Genomic DNA, 23,732 nt, shown 5'->3' with positions numbered 1-23,732 from the left:
CGGAACCTGGCTAACCTGCACATTCTCTACCATAAACATAAGTTTTATAATATAAAGATTTTGCGACCTCAGCCATCACTTGCAGATCTCTGATGAACCACTTGCAGAAATGAAATAATTTAACATTTAAAAGTTTCTGATGACCACTTGCAGAATTGTTTTTAAACCTTTTTACTCAGACTCTCCCTCAAATGATGTTCATCATGTTTAGCACTTAGAATTTTGAAAATCAGTTCTCCAACATCAGTTGTCTAAAATCTTTTTGGATTTTTCAAAATATTTATGCTAAAACACACTCAAAATCTTTTGGGATTTTTGATAAAGAAATGCAGTAAAGAAATATTTACAGACAATATTTTTGTGAGTTTGTGTAAGAGGATCATATCAGTTTTTGAGACAAATCACTAACACCGTTAAGCTTTAAACATTTTGAGTTCTAAACAATTCACTTAGATTGTCAGTATATTGGTCCACTTAAATTTTCACACAAAAATCAATTGTTTTGAGATACGAGATTAGTGTTTTAAGTACTTAAACTTATTCGCGTGTCCCACCACTTGAATATACTCCTGTATCCAGATCCCAATATTCAGTCTTACAGGTGAGTATACCTAGATGATATCTGTAGAGGGTTAAGTGCGAAACCGTGAGAGCTCAGGTCAGAACTTCCGTTCAGCAGAGAGATGACGATTCGACTTTAGGTGTGTTCCCTTTAGAGAATCTTTTCTTCAACAGCACATGATTAGCATTTTTCAATGTGTTGGGATTAAACCCTACCAGAGGAACAGATAATGAAAGCCAAAACCGGATCATGATAGTGGACTCAAAATAAGCAACTGTTTACGTTAAGCTTTCTCCTTGACAGTGGTTATCAAACAGCTGATAGATCTCAAGTACTGCTCAATAGAACAACTGATGACCCAAACACTGATGAAATTCTAAAGACTGCTGAAGACAAATACTGATGCTCTATCTACTGCTGTTTCCTAAGTACTGCTGAAGGCACAAGCACTGCCCATTCAAGGACTGATCACCTTTGAAGAAAGCACTGATGCTCAACATCAGTGCTCAGGCTACATCAGTGGAAAGTGAAGCAGTAGTTTCCTATGTTTTGTATTTTAATTATAATCAGTTGTTAGACATCAGTAGTTTGTATAGAACAGTGTTTACAGGTTGTTAGTTGTTAGATGTCACTATCATGGTGACGTCAGCTGAGATGCCTCAGTGGTTTGGTTTGCCTATAAATGTAATAGTACCCAGTACTGTTACATTTGATTGACTGAGTGGGTTCTTCTCCTCATGTCTAATCCTTTCATCTTGTGCAACCAACCTTGGAGTATCAGGCTGAGGGGGAACTTAGTTTTGTAAGCATGCTTGTAATCATTTGCTTTGTAATTCAATCATTCGAATCAATGTGAAGCATTTGTTTATCAAACTATTTTCTTCCTTGATTATGTTTACAAAGTTTGTATTCATTTCCGCTGCACTTTATATTTTTCATACTCTCTTAATGATCAAATCATACAAACAAACACAATCATGATAGCCTCCGATCTTGACAATTGGTATCAGAGCTCGGACAGTCAAAATTCGATCTAACAATCAATTTGACACAACAGTTCAGCTCAAAATTCATTGATACTAAGGTTGATTGTATTTAGTTGAAAAACAGAGCAACGAGAAATCATGTTCAAAATGTTGAATCAGATACTCTGTAAAAACAACCAAGATGTCATAATATACACAAATTTCAAACAACATGTGATGTCATACATAAATCACCCATAGTTTTCAGATCTGAAAGCATGTCTGGTAACTATGGTATGATTATCATCAGTCAAAATTGATTCTCAACTATTGTTATGGAATTTGTGATGCTCTCATCATGTTTAATGCTAAAGTATGAACCTCAGATTAACAAAACCTATGTTCATATAAACATTAGTGTTTTGCTAACATAGAAAGAGGGAAATAAAACTTTAGTCATGAAATCTTATGTGTTAAAAGGCAGATTGAGAATCCTCAAAAGGACCAAATCAACCTTGTCAAAACACATTAAGAAAATCAGGGGTCAAATCTGTCCAAATCATACGTAATGTGAGATTCGGTAATAAAACATGTACAAATGTGGCCAGATCTCTCAAAACATTAATGCAAAATGATTCTGGATTAAGGATTTCCTCAATAAAATCTCCCAGTAAGTATTTTTGTACTTATGAATGGGAAGGGTAAAAAGGGAAGAAGAAAATGAACAAAACTCAAAAGTGTGTTTATCTCAAAACTTTTGAAGTCAAAAGAAAAGAGTATAAACATAAAACACCAATGAGTCCAAAGTTGGGTAAACGATGGTTATCATGCAATTGTGTGCATTCATTAATTCAGGAATAGTTCAGGTAACAATGGTATCTCCAGTGATTTACTTTAAAAGAAAAATTTGCAATCAATTGACAAGAAAATTATCCTAAACAGTGGTCATAATAACTTGAGAATAATGTGATCATAAGCCTTTTTGGAAGTTATCAGATCCTTTTGATGTTATTTTCAAAATAACCTTTATTTTTAGAAAGGTGTTTTTCTCAAATAAAACCGGATATATTTTTTTAAATAATATATTTTGAACTTTTACTCTTTTTAAATAGTAAAAGTCTCTTTTGCCGGTCAGGAGGTAATTTCCTTATTTTTGTGTGAAGTTACTTTCCTTAAAAACAGATCAAAAGGAAATGGTGCATATGTGAAGGTCATATCAAATTCAAATTTGTCTTATCACAGATCAAAAATTGATTGCTAACAGTTGTTAAATTACTGAGATACTCATGTTCTAATTCAGATAATTAGACACAAAATGAGTAGCCTTAGTAAAAAGTTTTCATCATCTGGGATGCTAAACCACTGTCAGGAATAATGAACATGTGGTAAAACCTAGAACATAAATTCCTGAAAAACTGCTGATAAAATAAATTGACAACTTGCATCTAAAATGTAATTTTTTAAGTATAGCATTCCTGCAGATCAACAGATGTTGGACATGATATTGTGTTTACACAAGATAAAATCAATTCCCTCATCTGAACAAACAGGTGCTCAAATTATTTGTCAAAAGTTCAACCACTGTTTGCACTAACTGTTGCTGAGTTAATGGTTTTTCATTAATTTACCACTGTTTTCCCTTAACTACTGTTGTGGTCAAACATCTGTTTCCTAAAATCTGTCCACTGCTGAAAGTCAACCTCTGCTTCAAATTTTCATGATATACACTGTTGTTCAAAATCAGTGTTGTATCCACTGATATGCTAACCACTGATGGTAAGAAGCACCCACTGTTCCATTTATTACCGTTGTAACCACTGATATTTGCTTCATCAATGGCTCTCTAAACAACTGTCCTCCATTATTCATCGTCTCATCAGAGGTTGACACGTGGTCAGTTTTTAGCCATCAGATCATTGTAACCACTGCCACATCAGCACTCACTTTTTCCCTAAATAAAACCCTGATTAAACCCAAACAGGGGCTCACACTATCGAATTGAATTCCAAAATTCTCTTCTCAAAGCAGTTTCCCACTCTTCTTTGCAAAAACATTCTTCGATCTTCCTTATCAAAATGACGAAATCAAAATCGAAATCAAAATCAAAATCATCTTCTTCATCCGCTTCTAAAGACGCCACTCAAATGGCCACTGAACCGAACGAAATACCCTACAAATCCCCTCACAACTACTTCGGTATACTCACAAAACCCACTTCCACCAACACCTTCGACTCCATCATCAACACCTTATCTGCATCAAAGTACAAAACTTTGCTAACAGCAGATGCTCCTATCTACCTACAAACCCAGGGAGAGTTCTGGAAAAAGGCTACCCTTGAGAAACAAGGAGACATTATCACAGCCATCAACTCCTCAATACAGGGTAAAGAAATTCAAATATCTCCACAATCAATTTCAGAAGTCTTTAAACTCGATGATCTGAAAGGTAAAACCTCTTTTTCTAAAACCGAGTTGAAAAAGGATTTCATGAATAGGGGATATGCAGAGCAACCAAAAAGGGATACCTTACAAAAAGGTTTCTTCCCTTCTGCACCAAGGTTTTTATTTCACACTCTGTTGATGTGTGTTTTTAATAAAACAACTGCTTTTAACGAAATACCATCAAAAATTCAATGCCTGGGATATGCAATTTTAAATAATGAAAATTTTAATTATTCCCAGGAGATTTTTGATGATTTGGTAAAAAATGTTGATAGCAAAGCATTTATGCTCTTTCCAAGGTTTCTAAGCTACTATTTTGAACAAAAATTTGAAAAAGAAGATGCAGAGTTGCTCAAACAAGGTGCTCACTTCAAAATAAATGGTTTAACGCCTGAAACATTCTCTGGAATGTTGGCACCTATAAAAACAAAAGCAGAGGTGCCTGAGCAGAATTTAGTAGATGAAACTGCTCCTCAGGTATCGGCTGCTGAGCCCACTGCTCTAGGTGATCAAAGCAGCACACCCACTGTTTTGAAACCCACACTTGCCACCACTAAAAAGACCAAAAAGAAAACATCCAGAAAGCCCCCCAAACCCAAAACAAAGGCACCTCTGGAAGATGAGATCCCAGAGCCACTGCCAGTGACAACACAAATGTCACCAATAACCACTGCTGCTACTTCCTCACAGCAGATGGAAGAAAGATCTCCACCCTTGCCTCAAACTCCTCCTGCATCCTCACAAAAGGATCAGGTTGTAAACACAGGGACCCCACAATATGAAGCTCTGGACCCACTCGGATCCATCTTCCACAGTCCTGATACCAAGGACATGTCTCTTTCAACTCCTTTATCCTCAACCCTCATATTACCACAATCCATGTTACCCTTGTTGCATGCAGTGAATATAGCTCAGACACAAACCAGTTCATTTCAATCACCTATCACTGAGAGTATACTCCCACAAGTGACTGGGTCTGATGTCTACGCCTCTGCCATCCCAGCAACAACTTAGGAGGTTACACTGCAGGAGTTACAAGTGTCACACCCCTTTCTGCGGCGGAAGCATGAGGTGTGATCATGAAAGGTTCTCATTGCATACGAAAGGCAAACATACTACATGCTCATAAAATAACGTACTTCAAATACCAAACATTTCATAATTTGAAAAACATAAGTTAGCGTTTACATCGCGAGGTAGCATAAAACATTGTCTTAAAAGTTTACAAATTCATTTAAAGATAAACATAAGCGACATCCACAAGCATGAGTAAGGCCGCACGCACATCCACTTCTAGTTACCTGAAATACATGTGAGTTTTGGAAAAAAAAACGTCAACATAATGTTGGTGTGAATTCATGCAGTTTTTGTATTGGATGTTTGTATACTTTGTATGAAAAACATGGTATGTATTTTGTTTAAATCACGTATTCATGTATAAATCAAGTATTTCTATATGTATCAAGTGTTAATGGGTTGCAAAGCCATTAACATGTGACACGACATAGGAAGTCACCAAACCATAGGCATTTTTCTGTAGTCGATTCACGACTGAGAAACAAAAACACTACTTGGTTCTAGTTGTCACCAAGAGTGGGGCAGCCCTGAAACCCATTAGATCTAACCTTTTGTTCTGCGGTCTAAGTATGTACACGATTAATGGTGCTTATGGTACCCTATTCGTGAAACGATTTCTCGTATCAATTCTTGGCACTAGTTTTCACAAAGAGTACTTCTCGTTTTAGTATACATCATAACATTTTGTAAATATCGAAGTAATTGTAACATGTATTTCACCCTCGTTATTATAAAACTGAAAACAGTTAAAAGAAAAAGGGGGAGCATGAACTCACAACTTTGCGTTCCTTGCGTCGTAAACTTCACCGGATTTGCTTATAGTGCGTCGTGACCTAAACATGTTTTATTATCATTAGTCACTAGACTTGTATAGTATAAGCACAAGTCACTATCTTTTGTATATGTGTTGTTGTGTTAAAAATATTTTATATTTTTAACTATGTATCTTACTTATATTATTTTCTCAAAATTTAATATAAGTATTTTGTATTTTGTACTTTGCACCCGAATTATGTATTTTGTTCAAAACTTCATTTTTTGCCCATAACTTGACCAAGTTATTTATTTCTATCAACTAATATATTTTCACAATTATATTTTCTTGTATTTGTCTAAGTATGTTATATGTGTATTTTTGTGTTTTTTACTTCTCAATAGTATTTAGTGTTTTTTCAAGTCTTAATACACTAGTACGTATAATACATACTACATACACTTAGCACAAAATTAGGTGGCAAAATAATATATATATATATATATATATACTAGCCGTTTACCCGCGCGATGCAGCGGGAAACATATTATTTAGGTTGGTGAGTTTAGGGCTATGTACAGGGCGGTTCTTGTTTTCCAGTTAATTTATCAGTCGTCTCGTGATATATTGTATAGTACTTAAGTTAGTTTTCTTAATCGGGTCGGGTCTGAAGGGGTAACAAGGCGACATTGATTTTTCTGAGAAATTGGTTTTTAAGTGGCCTAAATGGATCCCAAAAAATGCAACATATTTGTGTGGAGAGCAGCTATGGGGCGCATTCTAACAGTCGACGCGCTAGTAAAACGGAACTGTTACAATGGAGAGGATGTGTGCCTTCTTTGCGAAGACGGGTCGGAATCTGCTAATCACTTGTTTTGCTTGCGGCTATTTTGCTTTGGAACCAGTTGGCCTCGTGGTGTAATGGGAGCCCAATTATGTGTTTACTAAAAAAGACCTATGCTAAGGAGGTTTCTCATGGTTTAGTTGTGGTGGGGTGTTGGGTGATTTGCAAAGATGGGAACGAAAGAAGATTTTCAAACACAAGATTGAATGCTGGGAAGCTGATTCAAGACGTTAAAGTTCTTGTTTTTATTCAACAAAACATCGCATTAACCAGTGAACACTATAATATTTTGGGAAGAAAAAAACACTTTAAACCCTTTTAGCAATTAAAATACATATAACAGTCTCAACATACTATCAATACTCAAATCATAATTCATGAACATAAACCAACCAAATCAATCTGAATCTGAATCTGTGAAATTCGCATAACTGCATTTGCTCATGCCAGAGAACCGATGATCATCATCAACCCACGAGCTATGAAAATGCTGAAGCCGTTCAAATCTCTCTACAAGATCACCGTTCAACTCTACATTCCAACTCCCTTGAATGACAAGATGAGTGAGTGATAGCCACCTCTTGAGCCAACGCTCGTTAGCCGTAGGATCGCAAACCGTTAAAGACGAGTCGATAGAAAAACGGATCCGTTGCACAGTAGCAGCATGCAAAATGACACCAATATGGGTTAGCCAGATCGGGTCGAATTTCCATGGTGGCGGTTCAAGGCTCCCATGCAAATCCACACATCAGTTATTTCTCTTTATGCCCATGTTTTTAATTAGTTTTAGTCATGCTCTTTTTAGTTGTACTTTCTGCTTTTTAGTTTATACTTTAGTCTTTCTTTTTCCTAAGATGTAGCAACGTGGGGTAGTTATTTTGTTGAGTTTCCTTTATGTAAACATTTTGTGAGCAATGAAAGATCAGTGAGTTTTAGTATGAAAATCTTTGTGTTAATTATCTCATGTGTGTGGGTTAATTAATTCGTCTATGCTAGCTCAACCGTGGCGCGTTGGGTGGTGAACTTAGACACGACATCTTAGCCCGAGTGGTGTATCTGTATCTTCGGTTGGATATCGCAGCCCTACCGTTTCGTTTGGTGGTGAATCTGTATCCAAACGAACCGTAGAACTATCTTTCATTTTACCGTTTGATTTGAACCGGTGATTCGGGGTCTTACTCCTATCAGTGAGTGCCTTACATTTTGCGAGGATTTCAGAGACATCCGAATCACCAAACCGACCGAAACATAGCTCAATATGTTGCAGATGCGGCATGGTGTCAGCTATGGCTTTGGCTTCGGAATCATCAGGCAACTTGTCTTCGAATGCAGGCATGTTTCTTTTCAAGTGAAGCAACGACTTGCATTGGTAACCGAATGTTTTATGGCCTTCGCTTGTGATGTTGATGCAATGGCTCACATCCAAGACGATGAGATTTGGCAGTGGCTTTATGTGCTACGATTCGAGTTTGTCAGTGATATCAGTCATCGGCATTTGTAGCACTTTCGGGAAATTTCGACTGAGAAAAAAGACATAACATTGGAGAGTTTCAGCGGTCAAATACACAGTTTTGAGTTCAGAATCAAATCACATGTGTCAGCTTTGACCCAATTATTAACGGGTCGGTTACAGTTGTATTATGTCTGCAATGGCTCAAACGAAGTAAAACTATAAACTTAGCTTCTCAGTTGATTGGTTTTTTGTTCTAAAATCATATATCAATACTCAAATCAAATTATAAAATATATATTGTTCTATATTGTAAACTTTAGCTAAAAGGAAACTATGTAAAATTTAAGCTCTAATGATTTACTAAACAATATAGATTTTATATTCCTGTTTAGATACCATGTTGTTTATGAAACTAAAAAAGAGGATAAGTCGATCTAATCTGATCCGACTCGTTTGAACACACATAAAAGATTACCCTTTTAGATCCGACCCGTTTAAACTTTGAACACACATTAAAGATTATCTCTCCTGTCCGACCCGTTTAAACACACAAAAAATTACCCCTTCCGACTCAACCTGTTTCAACACACATATAAGATTACCCCTTCCAATCCGACCCAATTGAGCACACATAAGATGAAAAGGAAAATATAAGTTATAAACAACTGATTCATTTGTACACTGCAGATTCATTTGCAAAAAAAAATATATTATAAGTGTGTCGAGCCGAGCCAAGCAACCCAGCCCGTTTTAATCGATACCCAACCAACCCGGCCTGGCCCACTAATTAAATCACATACTGGAAAGAAGTCTGTTTTATAAGCCGCCTAGAAAAATATAATCGTCATCATCGCTAAGTAACTACCGAGAACGACATTGGTGGTGAAAATCTCTGCCAGTTTCCAGCTATCGGGAAGAGGAGACGTTTTACTCTGTCCTTCGATATGGTCATTATAGTTCCTGAAATGAAATATAATGGCAAAAATAAATCGGGCTTTTTTCTAACAAAGAAGATTAGAGAAGGGAGAAAAAAGCCTGAACCGTCATTAAGGATTGCGATAATAAGCACCATGAAAGGCAGGAAGTCAAACTTCCATATCAAAGCCAGCAGCATGAAGCCGAGCTGACCCGAAAACAAATAACAAACAAAAGTTTAAAAACCGAGCTGACCCAAGATACACATGAAAAATAAAAAAATGTGTGTGAATGGTGTGATGGTAACAAGAAACTTACAACAATACGAATGGTGATTGAAACCGCATAAATCTGCGAAAGACCAAATACGATTAGGCTCAACAAAATGCATTTAAAAAAGTAGAAAAAAGAGTAAAGTACACGGACGGTCCATGTGGTTTACCAAAATTTGGGACCGTACTTTTAGAAAGCTAGGGACCAAATCCAAAATTTTGGTAAACGATATGGACCATCCATGTACTTTAGAAATGACATTACCGTGAAATTTTTCATCCTTTGGAAGATGGCGTGCGGCTGGTCAAAACAGAACTGATGATGACACTAAGCCCGGGCTCGGTAAGGACGATGTCGGAAGCGCTATGGGCTGCATCGGTCAGCCACTTTAATCCTGATATCGGCTTTCTTGAGGGCGGGAGCATATTTTACTCCGTCTCTGGTCATTCCACATATGTGTTTCCTAGCTTGTAAACGTTTTACAATTTCGTATTTGTGTTGTGAAACAAAATTACAAGGATATGTATAACATTAGCTTTGTTATGTCGTTTCAGATTCAGATCTGATTAATGAAATGGGGAAAACCAAAAACGTACCGGGTAAAACACCCGCGAAACCGTCGGCTTTTTCTATGAATTTGTCGACGGGTAAAGTAGCAATTAACGTGTCTTTTTTTGGCCGAGCAGGGCTGAAGAAGGATACATGTTGGTTCCCATTCCAAGACGTCTTCCGGTTTCTTTCTCGATTGCCAGTTGATCCCCTGTTTAGTGCAGATTGAAACGGGTCAGGTTAAACTCGAAGCACTTTTTTTTAATTGCAGGATTAATGATCAGATAATGATTTGTTAAAACTTAAATTGCTCAAATTTAATAAAGGGACATTAAACATTCTTGCAAATATATGACCAAAGATAAATTATAATTGTTGCTCAAAATGCAAGTTACAATATTATTTTATTACATCAACATCAAAGGAAATTTTTTTTTTCATATAGCAACTTAGCATCCATAATACATCAATAATAATAAAACCAGAAAATATACACGAGAAACAAGCTTTTTATAGCATTTAAACTCATGATCGCCAAGTCTTCCATTTCAATCTTAAACTACTTGAGTAAGCATAAATAGACATAAACCATGATAGGAATAGAAGTATTTTTTACAAATGATTTTTAGGCAACAAAGGATCAGAAACCACCTGGGCTCGAAATCAAGCTTCATATATCGAGAAAGCATGTCAGCATACAACTCGTATCTAGCCGTCATACGAAACCCCCATTTGTCCTTTAGCTGTCTGCAGAGGTTAAGATCCAGGTCTGATATCAACAACCCGTGTTTGTTCCTTTAAAGTGATGGCGGCACTGAAACATGACTTGAACCGTAGAAATGACCAAAGTCTGCATGTTGCGGCTTTCCATCGCCTGATGTGAACAGATTCGGGAACACCTCTGTCCCCACCCGGTTGATGGACCCCACAAAGTAACTATTTGCTATTGCAGCATTTCGTGCCTAAACAAAATGCACGTGCATAGTAAAAAAAGGCAATCGCTCTTAAAGAAAGGTAAAAACAAGAACACGTGGGTACCTCGATGGGCCACATTGGCTCATTGAGTTCACCAACAGTGGCAGACGGATTAAAGACAATTTTGGCACCGTTTAACCCGAAGGCTAACCAGTTTAACGGATGGTGCCTTCTGTAGCATATGTTGACACCGATCTTTCCGTACGCAGTCTCAAACACAGGGTGCCCCGTATTGCCCTCCATATAATATGTACTCTCGTTAAAATCCCCAACATGGGGTATGTGATTCTGCCATTTGATTTCCACAACATTTCAGCCTTACCAAAAGAAGAGCACAAATCCAAACCCCCTTGGCTCCCTGCACAAACAATCAAATAAAACTTTCAACATAAAATCAAAAACATGTTATGTTAACCTGTTTTTACCGTAACTACTTGTAAAACTGATTTGGGTACACACAAATTTTGCTTCTATCTAGCTAACTGTTTGATGCAAATTATCTCAATTCCCAAGCTGTAAAAAAATTATAAATTTTAAAAATAAATTTGATGAAACGAACTGTTAACTTGTTGAGATATAAAACTTTTAAAAATTTCGTTTTGGTAGCAGCAGCGCCCCACCGTCAAGTCATCATCGAATATGTGTCGCATGGAGCGACAACGGTAATTTGCAAAGTGGGGTTACATTTATCAGAATAGAATAGAATATTATAATGTTAAGAAAACCATACCTCTTGACTGATTATTTATCCATAATAATCGTCGCAGGGGAACTGATTTCTTCAATACCAGAGCCCTCGTCTCTGACTTTAAAGATACCTTTTTTTTTGAACGGCCAACGAATCCTCCAAATGGGTTACTGGCGAAATTCACCACATCGGGATACACTCGCCTTCCGAACCGGGGAAAACCCCCACCTAGGGCCGAAGCCCGTGAACACTCGCCCGAAGGCACGACAGTGCGGTGAGGTAAAACCCGCTCAGTTCAAGGATCGAACTATCGATCGCCTCCTACTCGCCTAGTCTCCCATCATCACCAGGTGACTTTAAAGATACCTACATGGGTAACATCATTAAGATTTAAGAATAATAAAAATTATAAGATTGTCAACTATACCATATTAAATAGTTCTTTACTCACCGATAATCCGGTATGTCGAGCTTTCTTGACACCAAAAACCATAACCTCTCCATGGTTGCAATGTTCACCTTTTCCAACAAACATAAAATCAAGCAAGAGGTGATTTTGAGATTCATTGCACACGACAAAAAAAAGTATCAGCTTACCATTCAAGAAACATCGTTAATCACTCAATTGTGAAAGTCATAACTATTGTTAATATTAACCAAGAAAAGTATAAAGAAACAACTTATAAACAAAAATCAAATACATTAACTACCTTTCAAAAAAGATAAAAATAACTAAAGAACTATGAACCATATGTTCATCAAACAGCTTAAAGATTCATAAATATAAAAAAACCCTAGATAACAACATCAAACGAAACCTACCCAGAACCCAATAGACCACAAAAAACATAAAAGCACATTAAATCCTAGAACCCTTGTTTTTACAAGATCAAGCTTCATGGCTTACCTCGACCAGAATCATCAAGCTTCTTGCTTCTATAGATTTGATTTTAAGAAGAGATTCTTGATTTTTCATACCGAAACCCTAGCAACTCCAAATCGGTTCAATATATGTTGTCTAAGCAAAATATCACAATAAACATCAAACTATAGCTGATAATCATCAATACAGGGCTAAAGAAAACTCAAAAACTTACCCTTGAAACTCCAATCAGAACCCAGTCGTGTGAATCACCGTTGTCTTCGTGTTTGGTGGTGAGAGAGGCGGTGGTCGTGATGATGACGGAGAGAATTATGCGGCGGGGTGAGGGAGGCGGTGGCTCTGGTGAAGAACGTTAGGGTTTGGTGAAGAGCGGCGCTTGATGAAAATGAGGGTCAGGGGTTGTGTTTTAGGTTAGAAGGGGGACTTTGAACCAAAACTTGGTGATGAATGGCAATTGTAGAGTCCGTCGGCCGTCGCAACCATTGAATGGCTCCCGTATCTCTCTCTGCGCGGTATCTTTCACTCTGTAAGGTGTGTGCGTGTATGAAAGGGGGAAAAAGAAAGTCTGAGAATCTAAGGTTTGCAAAAGAAAATTTAGATTTGAAGTATTTTGATTTTGAATTTTAAAGGCCCGCTCATCAAAATCCCGCCCAAATGAGATTTTAGGATGTTGAAATTATTTTGTGCTTTGCAGCATTGTACAATATGCTTCCAAGTGTTGTAAATGGACAAATGACCATTTCTGCCCTTTGAATATGCTTATTAATATAGTATAGATATATATATATATATTTCTTAAAAATATACACACTTAATACCAATTTTAGTCTTGAAGAAATCATCACCTCTTATCACAAAAATTAGGGAAACCTTGGTAAATTTTCTAGGCACATTTTTAGGAGATAAGTTCCTCAGAACTTATATTTTTCTAAGTGTCAAAATTTATAGAAATTTCGACAGAGTTTCCCCTAAAAATGGAGGTTTCCCATGTTTTCAAAACATGTGTTTATTTTCTTTTAAAATCAACAACCATATCAACAACACAATCTTTATTTACCAAACTTGTCAAAACAAGCATATACCATAAACTTATGAACTTGAAAGTTTGTAAAAATATGTAGTAAGTTACTAACATGTTTAGTAGGTCTTGTTATCTTTAAAAATAAGTTTAGTTTCTTAAAAACTTTATTTTTTAAGGAAGTGCATTTTCACATCTTCTAGTCTTGTTTTCCAAAAATATTTCTTTGTGGGATTTTTTTGTTACACAAGTGTTTATACACTTGTTTACTTACTAAAAATGATTTTAGTTCATACAAGATCCGGGTTTTTAACAATCTAGTATTTTCCACTTGGTTCTTCCGAAAAACCACTTGTAGATCTTTAGATCTACAAGTTTGTAACCTTATTTTCCAAGAAAAATTACATTTATTCAAGTTTCAAGTTCATGGGTGGATGGTTTCATCATCCTTCATATTTCTAGCATTTACATCTTGCTAGTTCATGTTCTTAAACATGAACTAGAATGTCTAGATGATGATCCATCCTACTTCTACTAACAAACATCATCAAATAATCATAACTACACAAGATTCACATGATTTACCCATATATCTTCTATTTATCCATCATTTATCACTTTATGTTCAAGACTTAGCTTATGTTCATTAGAGTTTTCATCATTTAATCATTCTAACATCTATTAACCACCAAAATCAAGAACAAGATGAAGTTTTAGAGCACTTACTACTAGCACAAGGCTAGGGATGTTCAAGGGAAGAAAACGAGTGGATAAAAGCAAACGGTTGAGGTTCTTCAACTTCCGAAAGCTCCTAGCTTCACTATGCACCTTCTAACACCCTTGAGTATGCTTGAAGCTAGATGATGATGGGTGAATGATGGTGGTGGTGGGGTTGTTGTTTGCGGCCGAGAACAAGCAAGGAGGGAGGAGAGAAGAGTTGGTGTTGAGTGAATGAAAGTAAGAACTCTATGTGTTTATTTATAACCCATTTAATCTCTTTATCCCATGGGCATCATGTTCTTAAAGAGCCAACATGATCAAATTAATTAACAAAAGAAATCAAGGTGGGCCACCCTTGTCTAAAACCGGTTATGAGGGGGGGGGGTAGCTAGTTAGGTTCCAATTCTAAGTTACAACTTCTAGTTATACTTCAAGTGTATATTTTTGTGTTAAGTGTGTCTAGGTGTTTTAGAATATAATATGATGTTTAAGGCCCATAACTAGCTTGGTAATGTTAAAGTAATGCCTCTAATAATATTTTGATGTTTTGGGTATAGTCCGGTTGTTCGGTTAGATACCGGTTTGTTAAAGTGCTAAATTGCACCTTTTAGTGTCTTTTAAGTACCCTTTCGTAACCTTTTTAATTTCCAACACTCGGGGAAGTATTCTGGATAATAAAACATAATTTATGCATGATATTTATGTATTTAAAAGCTGAATTGAGCTGAATTTAATAAAATTCTGCACTTAAAATGTGTTTCAGGTGCTTTTTAGTGCGTATTTTAGCTTCCGTAAATTCTATATATAAACCCTTGTATGTACTCTTGGGTTTTAATATATTCTTGTTGTTGGACCTACACCTAGGCCCTAATTTTATTGCCTGACTGCTTTCTGCAGAGTTGTTGGCATATTGTGTCTTCCCGGTGAGTTTACTAGTATTTCTGACGCAACGCAGTTCATTAATGTATAATGTAATACTTGTAGTATGAAACGTGCATGAATTCACTTGTGTAGTACGCTATCAGATAATGTTGACATTAAAGCACATAATTACAGTCATTAAATAATAATTTAAGTGTATGGAAATTACCGGTTTGGTGCCAGTTGTCACAGTCTCCCCCCGTTAAAAGAATTTCGTCCCGAAATTCAGGACGAACTAGCTCTGGCAGGAGTCTTCTTGAACAGGTGGGGGTACTTTTCTTTGAACTGGTCTTCACGTTCCCACGTGTAGTCGGGTCCGTGCTTAGAGTTCCAACGTACTTTGACAAGCTTGACACTGCTCCTTCTGGTCTTGTTGTCTTTCCAGTCGGTAACCTCAACGGGTTGTTCTGTAAATCGGAGGGTGTCGTCAATATGCACTTCATCCGTTGGGATGATCACGTTTTCTTGTGTTGGACTCTTCTTGAGGTTGGATACATGAAACGTATCATGTACTCCATTAAGTTCTTCCGTTATTCCAACTTGTATGCTACGGTACCAATTCTCTCTAAGATCTTGAATGGTCCGATGTGTCGTGGATTCAGCTTTCCATGTTTTCTGAATCTTACCATGCCCTTCCAAGGTGAGACCTTTAACAACACTTTGTCTCCCACCTCAAATTCTAATGGTTTTCGCCTTTGATCAGCGTAGCTCTTTTGTCGATCTCGAGCCGCCTTAATGCGTTCTCGGATCTGCGTGATCTTGTTGGTTGTCTCTTGTACAAGTTCAGGACCAACCATATGCTTATCTCCAGCGTCTGCCCAACATATGGGCGATCGGCACTTGCGGCCATACAGAGCTTTGAACGGTGCGGCTTTTATGCTTGTATGATAACTGTTATTGTAGGAAAACTCAACCAAAGGTAGGTGAGTATCCCAGCTGCCGCCTAAGTCCATGACGCATGCGCGAAGCATATCTTCTAATGTTTGTATAGTCCGTTTGCTCTGGCCATCTGTTTGTGGATGGAATGCTGTGCTTAGATCTAGCTGAGATCCAAAGGCTTCCTGAAAGGATCGCCAGATTCTTGAAACAAAGCGTCCATCTCTGTCTGAAATAATTGAGATTGGTACTCCATGACGCGTCACAATTTCCTTTAAATATATCTCAGTAAGCTTTCCAGTGCTATCCTTCTCCCGGATTGGTAGGAAATGCGCGGACTTTGTTACCTGATCGACTATTACCCATATCATATCGTGCCCTCTAGGGGTCTTGGGTAATTTCGTTATGAAGTCCATCGAGATTTGCTCCCACTTCCACATGGGAATCTCTGGTTGTTGTAGTAGGCCGGATGGTTTCTGATATTCAGCCTTAACCTTAGCACAGGTTAGGCATTTTCCAACATAAACAGAAACATCGCTCTTGAGCCTCGGCCACCAATAGTATTCTTTTAAGTCTTGATACATCTTGTCCGATCCTGGATGGATCGAGTATCTCGATTTATGCGCTTCATCAAGGATGACTTCTCGTAGGCCACCATAGAGCAGAACCCATATACGTTTCTTAAAGTATAAGGCTCCCTCTTCATTTGGCACCATATATTTTAATGCACCCCGGAGGAATTCAGCTTTTCGGTTTTCCATTTTAAGGGCTTCTTGTTGCGCATCCCGAATGCGTGCTGTGAGGTTTGTTCGAATCGTCATTTCCAATGCTCGAACCCTTAGGGTCTTAACTCTTTCTTTTCGACTTAATGCGTCCGCTACAACGTTTGCCTTTCTAGGATGGTACTTAGTCTCACAGTCGTAATCGTTTAGCAACTCGACCCATCGCCACTGGCGCATGTTCAATTCCTTCTGATCAAGTATGTGTTGTAGACTTTTGTGATCTGTGAAGATTGTACATCGAGTACCATACATATAGTGTCGCCAGATCTTCAGGGCGAATACCACCGCACCCAGTTCCAAGTCGTGCATGGTGTAGTTCCTTTCATGTACTTTCAATTGTCTTGAAGCATAAGCGATGACTTTTTGGCATTGCATGAGCACGTAACCCACACCTTGTCGTGAAGCGTCGTAGTATACCACGAAGTCTTCTGTGCCTTCGGGTAATGATAGTATTGGTGCATCGCATAGCTTGTTCTTAAGTAGTTGGAAGGCTTCCTCCTGCTTGTCGCCCCAGTCGTACTTTTTGTCCTTCTGTGTAAGGGTAGTCAGCGGTTGAGCTATCTTTGAGAAATTCTCAATAAACTGTCGATAATAGCCCGCTAAGCCCAAAAATTGACGAACTTCAGTTGGGGTTTTGGGGGCTTCCCAATTCTTTATGGCTTCGATCTTGGATGGGTCTACATGGATGCCCTTCTCATTCACAACGTGACTAAGAAATTGTACTTCGTGAATCCAAAATTCGCACTTTGAGAACTTTGCATAAAGTTTCTCTTTCTCCAGTAGCTCCAAAATGGTTCTGAGGTGTTGCTCGTGCTCTTCTTTCGTCCGTGAGTAAATCAGGATATCATCGATAAATACGATCACGAATTTATAGAGATATGGTTTGCATACGCGGTTCATCAGATCCATGAATACTGCTGGCGTGTTTGTCAGGCCGAATGGCATTACAAGGAACTCGTAATGCCCATAACGCATTCTGAATGCAGTCTTTGGTACGCTTTCTTCTTGTATCCATAACTGATGGTATCCAGATCGAAGATCGATCTTGGAATAGTAGCTTGACCCTTGCAATTGATCAAATAAGTCATCAATCCTCGGTAGTGGGTACCGATTCTTGATTGTGAGCTTGTTTAGTTCTCTGTAATTGATACACATCCGAAGAGTTCCATCCTTTTTCTTCACGAACAATACTGGAGCTCCCCAAGGCGAGAAGCTTGGCCTTATGAATCCTTTATCCAACAACTCTTGAAGTTGTGTAGACAACTCTTGCATTTCGGATGGTGCAAGCCGATAGGGTGCCTTGGCTACAGGAGCGGCTCCTGGAACCAAGTCTATGCGGAATTCGACTTGTCGTTGCGGAAGTAGTCCTGGCAGATCTTCGGGAAAGACATCAGGGAACTCTTTCACCACAGGAATGTCTTCGAGCTTCGGCTCCACCGCCTTCTTATCTACAACGTGCGCTAGGAAAGCAACACATCCTTTCCTTAAGCACTTCTATGCCTTCAAGCAACTGATGATTTGTAGAGGCGCGTCTCGTTTTTCTCCATGTACGATGAGGGTTTCATCATTCGCCAAAGGGATGCGATGGTCTTCTCATGACAAACAACTTCAGCTTTATTCTTGGACAACCAGTCCATACCGACCACTACGTCAAAGCTACCCAATTGAATAGGTAAGAGGTCGATGCTGAATCTTCGTTCACCAAGTTCTAGTGTGCAGCTTCTAACAACTTTGCCCGATTCAACAAGTTTACCATTGGCTAGCTCTATAGAATAAGGAATATCTAACCTACTAGACTCTATCCCAAGCATACGTTTAAATTCCACAGTCATGAAGCTATAATCGGCACCAGTGTCAAATAATATGGATGCAAAGTGATTGTTTACGAGAAACGTACTGGTGACCACCTTAGGGTCCTCGCGTGCGTCCCTTGCTCCAATCACAAATGCTCGAGCCTGAGCGTTATTTTACCTTGGGCAGTCTTTCATGAAATGTTCATTGCTTCCACAACTGAAGCATCCTTGGTTTCGCTCGGCTTCATTTCCAACTCGGTTACCATTGCCATTTCCATTTCCATTTCCCCCATTGTTCCAGCACCGTTGCGGTTTCCATTCCCGTTCCGGTTTCCCTTACCCCAGTAGTCTTTAGTGCGGTGACCCAACTTTCCACACTTGTCACACTTTGAAACGCGACAAACTCCCTCGTGATGACGCTTGCATCGATTGCATTTGGGCAAGGTGCCCTGGTATCCTTTAGCTGGAGCGTCATTCATGGCTGCAAGAGCTTTCGTCTCCTGAGGCGGGTTGGGGTCACGCTTCTTGTTGGAACCCTTGTTGTTACGAGTTGCTTGATTCAGGTTTGCATGTTTCCTTTTCTTGTCACCGGACGACTCCGCATGCGTGTCGGTATTTTCCGTTGGGTTTAGTGATAGCTTCTTCATACGAACACAATCTTCAGTAAGGCTGACAGCCAGAGTTACAGCCTCGGTGATTGTTTGGGGTTTGGCTAAAGTTACCATGCCGCGAAACTCTGGGGCCAGTCCCCAAATGTAACGTTCAACTCGCTTAAATTCCGGAGTCACCATGTAGGGAATCACCCTAGACAAATCATGGAACCTACGAGTATACCCAGTGATGTCAGCACCTACCATAGTCAAGTGCCAGAACTCCGTCTCCAACCTTTGGAGTTCGGCACGAGAGCAGTACTTCTCTCTCATTTTCTCTTTCAGTTCATCCCAAGTCATGCCATACGCGGCATCATCACCCAAGGTTTGAACTTGCAAGTTCTACCAAGTCAGAGCTTCATCGATAAACTACCCTGTAGTAAAAGTGACTTGTTGGTCCACGGCACATTTGCTCATGCGGATAGTGGCTTCAGTCTTTTCCGTCCAGCGTATAAACGCCACTGCTCCTCCAGTGCCATCGTAGTTCAGGGGTTTGCAGTCGAGGAACTGCTTGAAGGTGCAGCCTGTAATTGATCCAACCAATTCACTTGTGAGCAATCGAAGAAATAATGAAACAAGGACCGTTCATTAATTTCTCCATGCTTAGCAAATTGTCTTAAGGTTACCTTGAGCCGCGTTTCCTCCAGAAGAATCTCCATTCCCGTTGCGCCTAGCATTGCTTAGTCCTCCACTGTCTTGAGTATGGTTCGCCTCGTACTAGGCAATCGCAGCAGAGATCCTTTCTTCCAATAGAGTGTTCAGCTCTTCAGCAGTTCTTGGTAGTGGGGGAGGAGGAGGTTGATCACGAGCGTTCACAGCTTTCCCGGGTGCCATGTTCTGACAGAACATAACGCAACAGGGTTAGACATTTATTTGATATCGTCGTACTAGACAGTAGTATATATATATATATATATTCACAGGTATATACCACATAAGTGACATCAAACAATTATTACTCCAGCAGAGTACTTAGTAGGCTGGGAGAGAGGTATTCACCTTTGACCTTTATTTTTTCACTGGGGGAATCTATACGCGACGAGACTTGCTGTGGTTTCTGTGGATTGAATTCCATAATTATGTATGTATCCATAATTACGTAACTCCTTGCACAGTCCGAAAAGTTCGTTTCGTCCTCGTATCTCTTCCTTCAGTTAGGCCATTGTTTTCAGGTAGGGTCATGCATACTAGTGATATTCTACTTATAGTATATGCTAAATATCACACATAATTGCAAGTAATTTCTCAGTTAAAGACAAGTGCTACTTTTGGGCACCCTAAGTCTCGTAGTGTCTCTTCTTGACTCTTTCTAAACAGTTTCAGGCAGTGGATGTCGCGAGAAGTTTTATGCAATGAAAAACCTTTTTTGAAAATTGTTTTCATGATAGGATCCTAGAGATTGTAGACTAGACTCGAGAAGGAATCTGGTTCACTACAATCGCAGCTCTGATACCAATCTGTCACACCCCTTTCTGCGGCGGAAGCACGAGGTGTGATCATGAAAGGTTCTCATTGCATACGAAAGGCAAACATACTACATGCTCATAAAATAACTTTAAATACCAAACATTTCATACTTTGAAAAACATAAGTTAGCGTTTACATCGCGAGGTAGCATAAAACATTGTCTTAAAAGTTTACAAATTCATTTAAAGATAAACATAAGCGACATCCACAAGCATGAGTAAGGCTGCGCGCACATCCACTTCTAGTTACCTGAAATACATGTGAGTTTTGGAAAAAAACGTCAACATAATGTTGGTGTGAATTCATGCAGTTTTTGTATTGGACGTTTGTATACTTTGTATGAAAAACATGGTATGTATTTTGTTTAAATCACATATTCATGTATAAATCAAGTATGTCTATATGTATCAAGTGTTAATGGGTTGCAAAGTCATTAACATGTGACACGACATAGGAAGTCACCAAACCATAGGCATTTTTCTGTAGTCGATTCACGACTGAGACACAAAAACACTACTTGGTTCTAGTGGTCACCAAGAGTGGGGCTGCCCTGAAACCCATTAGATCTAACCTTTTGTTCTGCGGTCTAAGTATGTACACGATTAATGGTGCTTATGGTACCCTATTCGTGACACGATTTCTCGTATCAATTCTTGGCACTAGTTTTCACCAAGAGTACTTCTCGTTTTAGTACACATCATACCATTTTGTAAATATCGAAGTATTTGTAACATGTATTTCACCCCCGTCGTTATAAAACTGAAAACAGTTAAAAGAAAAAGGGGGAGCATGAACTCACAACTTTGCGTTCCTTGCGTCGCAAACTTCACCGGATTTGCTTATAGTGCGTCGTGACCTAAACGTGTTTTATTATCGTTAGTCACTAGACTTGTATCGTACAAGCACAAGTCACTATCTTTTGTATATGTGTTGTTGTGTTAAAAATATTTTATATTTTTAAATATGTATCTTACTTATATTATTTTCTCAAAATTTAATATAAGTATTTTGTATTTTGTACTTTGCACCCGAATTATGTATTTTGTTCAAAACTTCATTTTATGCCCATAACTTGACCAAGTTATTTATTTCTATCAACTAATATATTTTTCACAAATATATTTTCTTGTATATGTCTAAGTATGTTATATGTGTATTTTTGTGTTTTTACTTCTCAAGAGTATTTTGTGTATTTTCATGTCCTAATACACTAGTACGTATAATACATACTACATACACTTAGCACAAAATTAGGTGGTAAAATAATATATATATATATATATATATATATATTTCTAAAAAATATACACACTTAATACCAATTTTAGTCTTGAAGAAATCATCACTTCTTATCACAAAAATTAGGGAAACCTTGGTAACTTTTCTAGGCACATTTTTAGGAGATAAGTTCCTCAGAACTTATATTTTTCTAAGTGTCAAAATTTATAGAAATTTCGACAGAGTTTCCCCTAAAAATGGAGGTTTCTCATGTGTTCAAAACATGTGTTTATTTTCTTTTAAAATCAACAACCATATCAACAATGTTGGTGCATCCGTCTGTCGTCTTCGTCTTGTTTCGAGTCTTGTATAGAATTGTTTAGATTAGGGCACGAAATGTTGATTTCCCACGAAATGTTGATTTCCCACGAAATGGACATGACATTTTCGTAGGGAATTAGAAAATTGTCATTTCGTGGGGAATCAGAAAGTTGCACTTTCGTGGGGACTCAGAAACACTATAAACAGGGTAGTGATAGTGTCATTTGGTGGGGAATCAGGATTTTGTACCGAGGTGCTGCCAAATTGTCTCCAGCCATTGTATCGTCACGTTTATCAATAAAAGAGACCGTTAAAGTGTATAACAAGCTGAACGAAGATCAAATCTTTGTATTCCGCCTCTGATTTGATCCGAGAACTCTTTTGAACGACTTGTTCGGGTCCGAAATCGATCCTACAAGTGGTATCAGAGCTCAGGAGGAAGAGTTCTTACCGATTTAGCTTGTTTTCACTGAAAATTCTGACTTCTACTCATTCTTTCACGTTTTTAACCGAATTTTTAAAAATTGAACGGGATTTTACGGTCCGAATCGGCTGATTTTTTGATATGTTGTGCGAAAACACCTGATCTATAACCCTACCAAGTTTCAGATCCAAATTCCTAGCTGTTTAGGAGAAATCGAAGGTTTTTGGTCCAATATCACGTGACATCAGTCTGATTCCGCTCGAAAATACTGATTCCGCTTGAGATATACCTGATTCCGCTCGAAAAATCGCTGATTCCGCTTGAAATACACTTATTCCGCTCGAAATTGTCCATCTTAGTTCAAGCGAAATCAGATTTCGCTCCGAACTACACCTTATTCCGCTTGAAAATCAAAACTGTTGATTCCGCTCGAAGTTATTGACTGATTTCTCTTGAGCGTCAGATTCCGCTTGAAACTTTATTGCCAGATTTCGCTTGAGCTCATAATTGCGTGTGTCAGTTCATGTGATTCAAAGATATTGTCCCAATCAGATTTGAGTGAAACTATGGTTGTAAAAGTCCCGCCTAGGCTCCGAGTACTCGCTACAAGGTAGGCTGCCGAGGCCCGAGTACTGCTCACCTAGGCCCATTACTCCCTGATTAATCTCCGCCTAGGCCGAGTACCTCCCGAATACTCCCGAATCCGACTTGGGAGCGCCTAGCGACTTTTGCAACCATGAGTGAAACATCAATGTTGTCGGATTAGTGGGTTTTGTTGGTCCAATAGAATCAGCATATTAAAATCAATCGGTCCAATCAAACTGTAAAAGTAAAGTGTTGACAGTCTACTACATCGAAAACCATGTAAATTCATAAATAGTTCCAAGGAATTTTGAATAATTGAACAAAACTAAGCGGCCCAATCATCAAACAAAGTTTGCATGGCCATTATTATGTTTCAGCATAGTGGAGTTTTTGGTCCAATAAGGTTTTGATTATTGATCTGATCATCACGTGAATGAGACTTGAATTATAGTTTGCATGTGAGCATGTGATTGTCAAGGTGATTGTCAGCCCAATTAAATTGAAAATTAATGATTGTTGGCTATTAAACTCAAGTAATTGCATAAGATTGTTTGCTTTGGGACAATACATCACGT

The 23,732-nt window shown here is 38.4% G+C and overlaps 2 protein-coding genes and 1 long non-coding RNA gene across 3 annotated transcripts; all 3 read right to left on the bottom strand.

Moving 5' to 3' along the window:
- Positions 1-7,128: 7,128 nt before the first annotated feature.
- LOC110927761 lies at positions 7,129-9,785 on the bottom strand (the record flags this gene model as incomplete). The annotated part of the gene is given in 7 exon segments (XM_022171189.2): positions 7,129-8,093; positions 8,965-9,059; positions 9,141-9,222; positions 9,333-9,365; positions 9,552-9,581; positions 9,584-9,665; positions 9,667-9,785. Coding segments are annotated over 7 exon segments (864 nt in total), but the record flags the coding sequence as incomplete, so codon positions are not given.
- A 472-nt stretch (positions 9,786-10,257) lies between these two features.
- LOC110927762 (beta-ureidopropionase) lies at positions 10,258-11,747 on the bottom strand. Its single transcript, XM_022171190.2, has 3 exons — positions 11,542-11,747; positions 10,875-11,169; positions 10,258-10,798 (listed from the first exon to the last, which is right to left on the bottom strand). The coding sequence occupies exons 2-3, from the start codon at positions 11,052-11,054 to the stop codon at positions 10,634-10,636; spliced, it is 345 nt and encodes a 114-aa protein (XP_022026882.1). The 5' UTR covers positions 11,055-11,169; positions 11,542-11,747; the 3' UTR covers positions 10,258-10,633.
- Positions 11,748-11,807: 60 nt separating this feature from the next.
- LOC110927763 lies at positions 11,808-12,918 on the bottom strand. The gene is made up of 4 exons (XR_004865391.1): positions 12,597-12,918; positions 12,407-12,517; positions 11,951-12,018; positions 11,808-11,865 (listed from the first exon to the last, which is right to left on the bottom strand). It is a non-coding gene; the product is annotated as an uncharacterized LOC110927763 (long non-coding RNA).
- Between the last annotated feature and the right edge of the window lie 10,814 nt (positions 12,919-23,732).

This window comes from Helianthus annuus, chromosome 8 (assembly GCF_002127325.2).
Source record: "Helianthus annuus cultivar XRQ/B chromosome 8, HanXRQr2.0-SUNRISE, whole genome shotgun sequence".
NCBI lineage: Eukaryota > Viridiplantae > Streptophyta > Magnoliopsida > Asterales > Asteraceae > Helianthus > Helianthus annuus.
The sequence above is the reverse complement of the archived record's forward strand: the minus strand, read 5'-3'. Positions and strand labels throughout refer to the sequence as shown.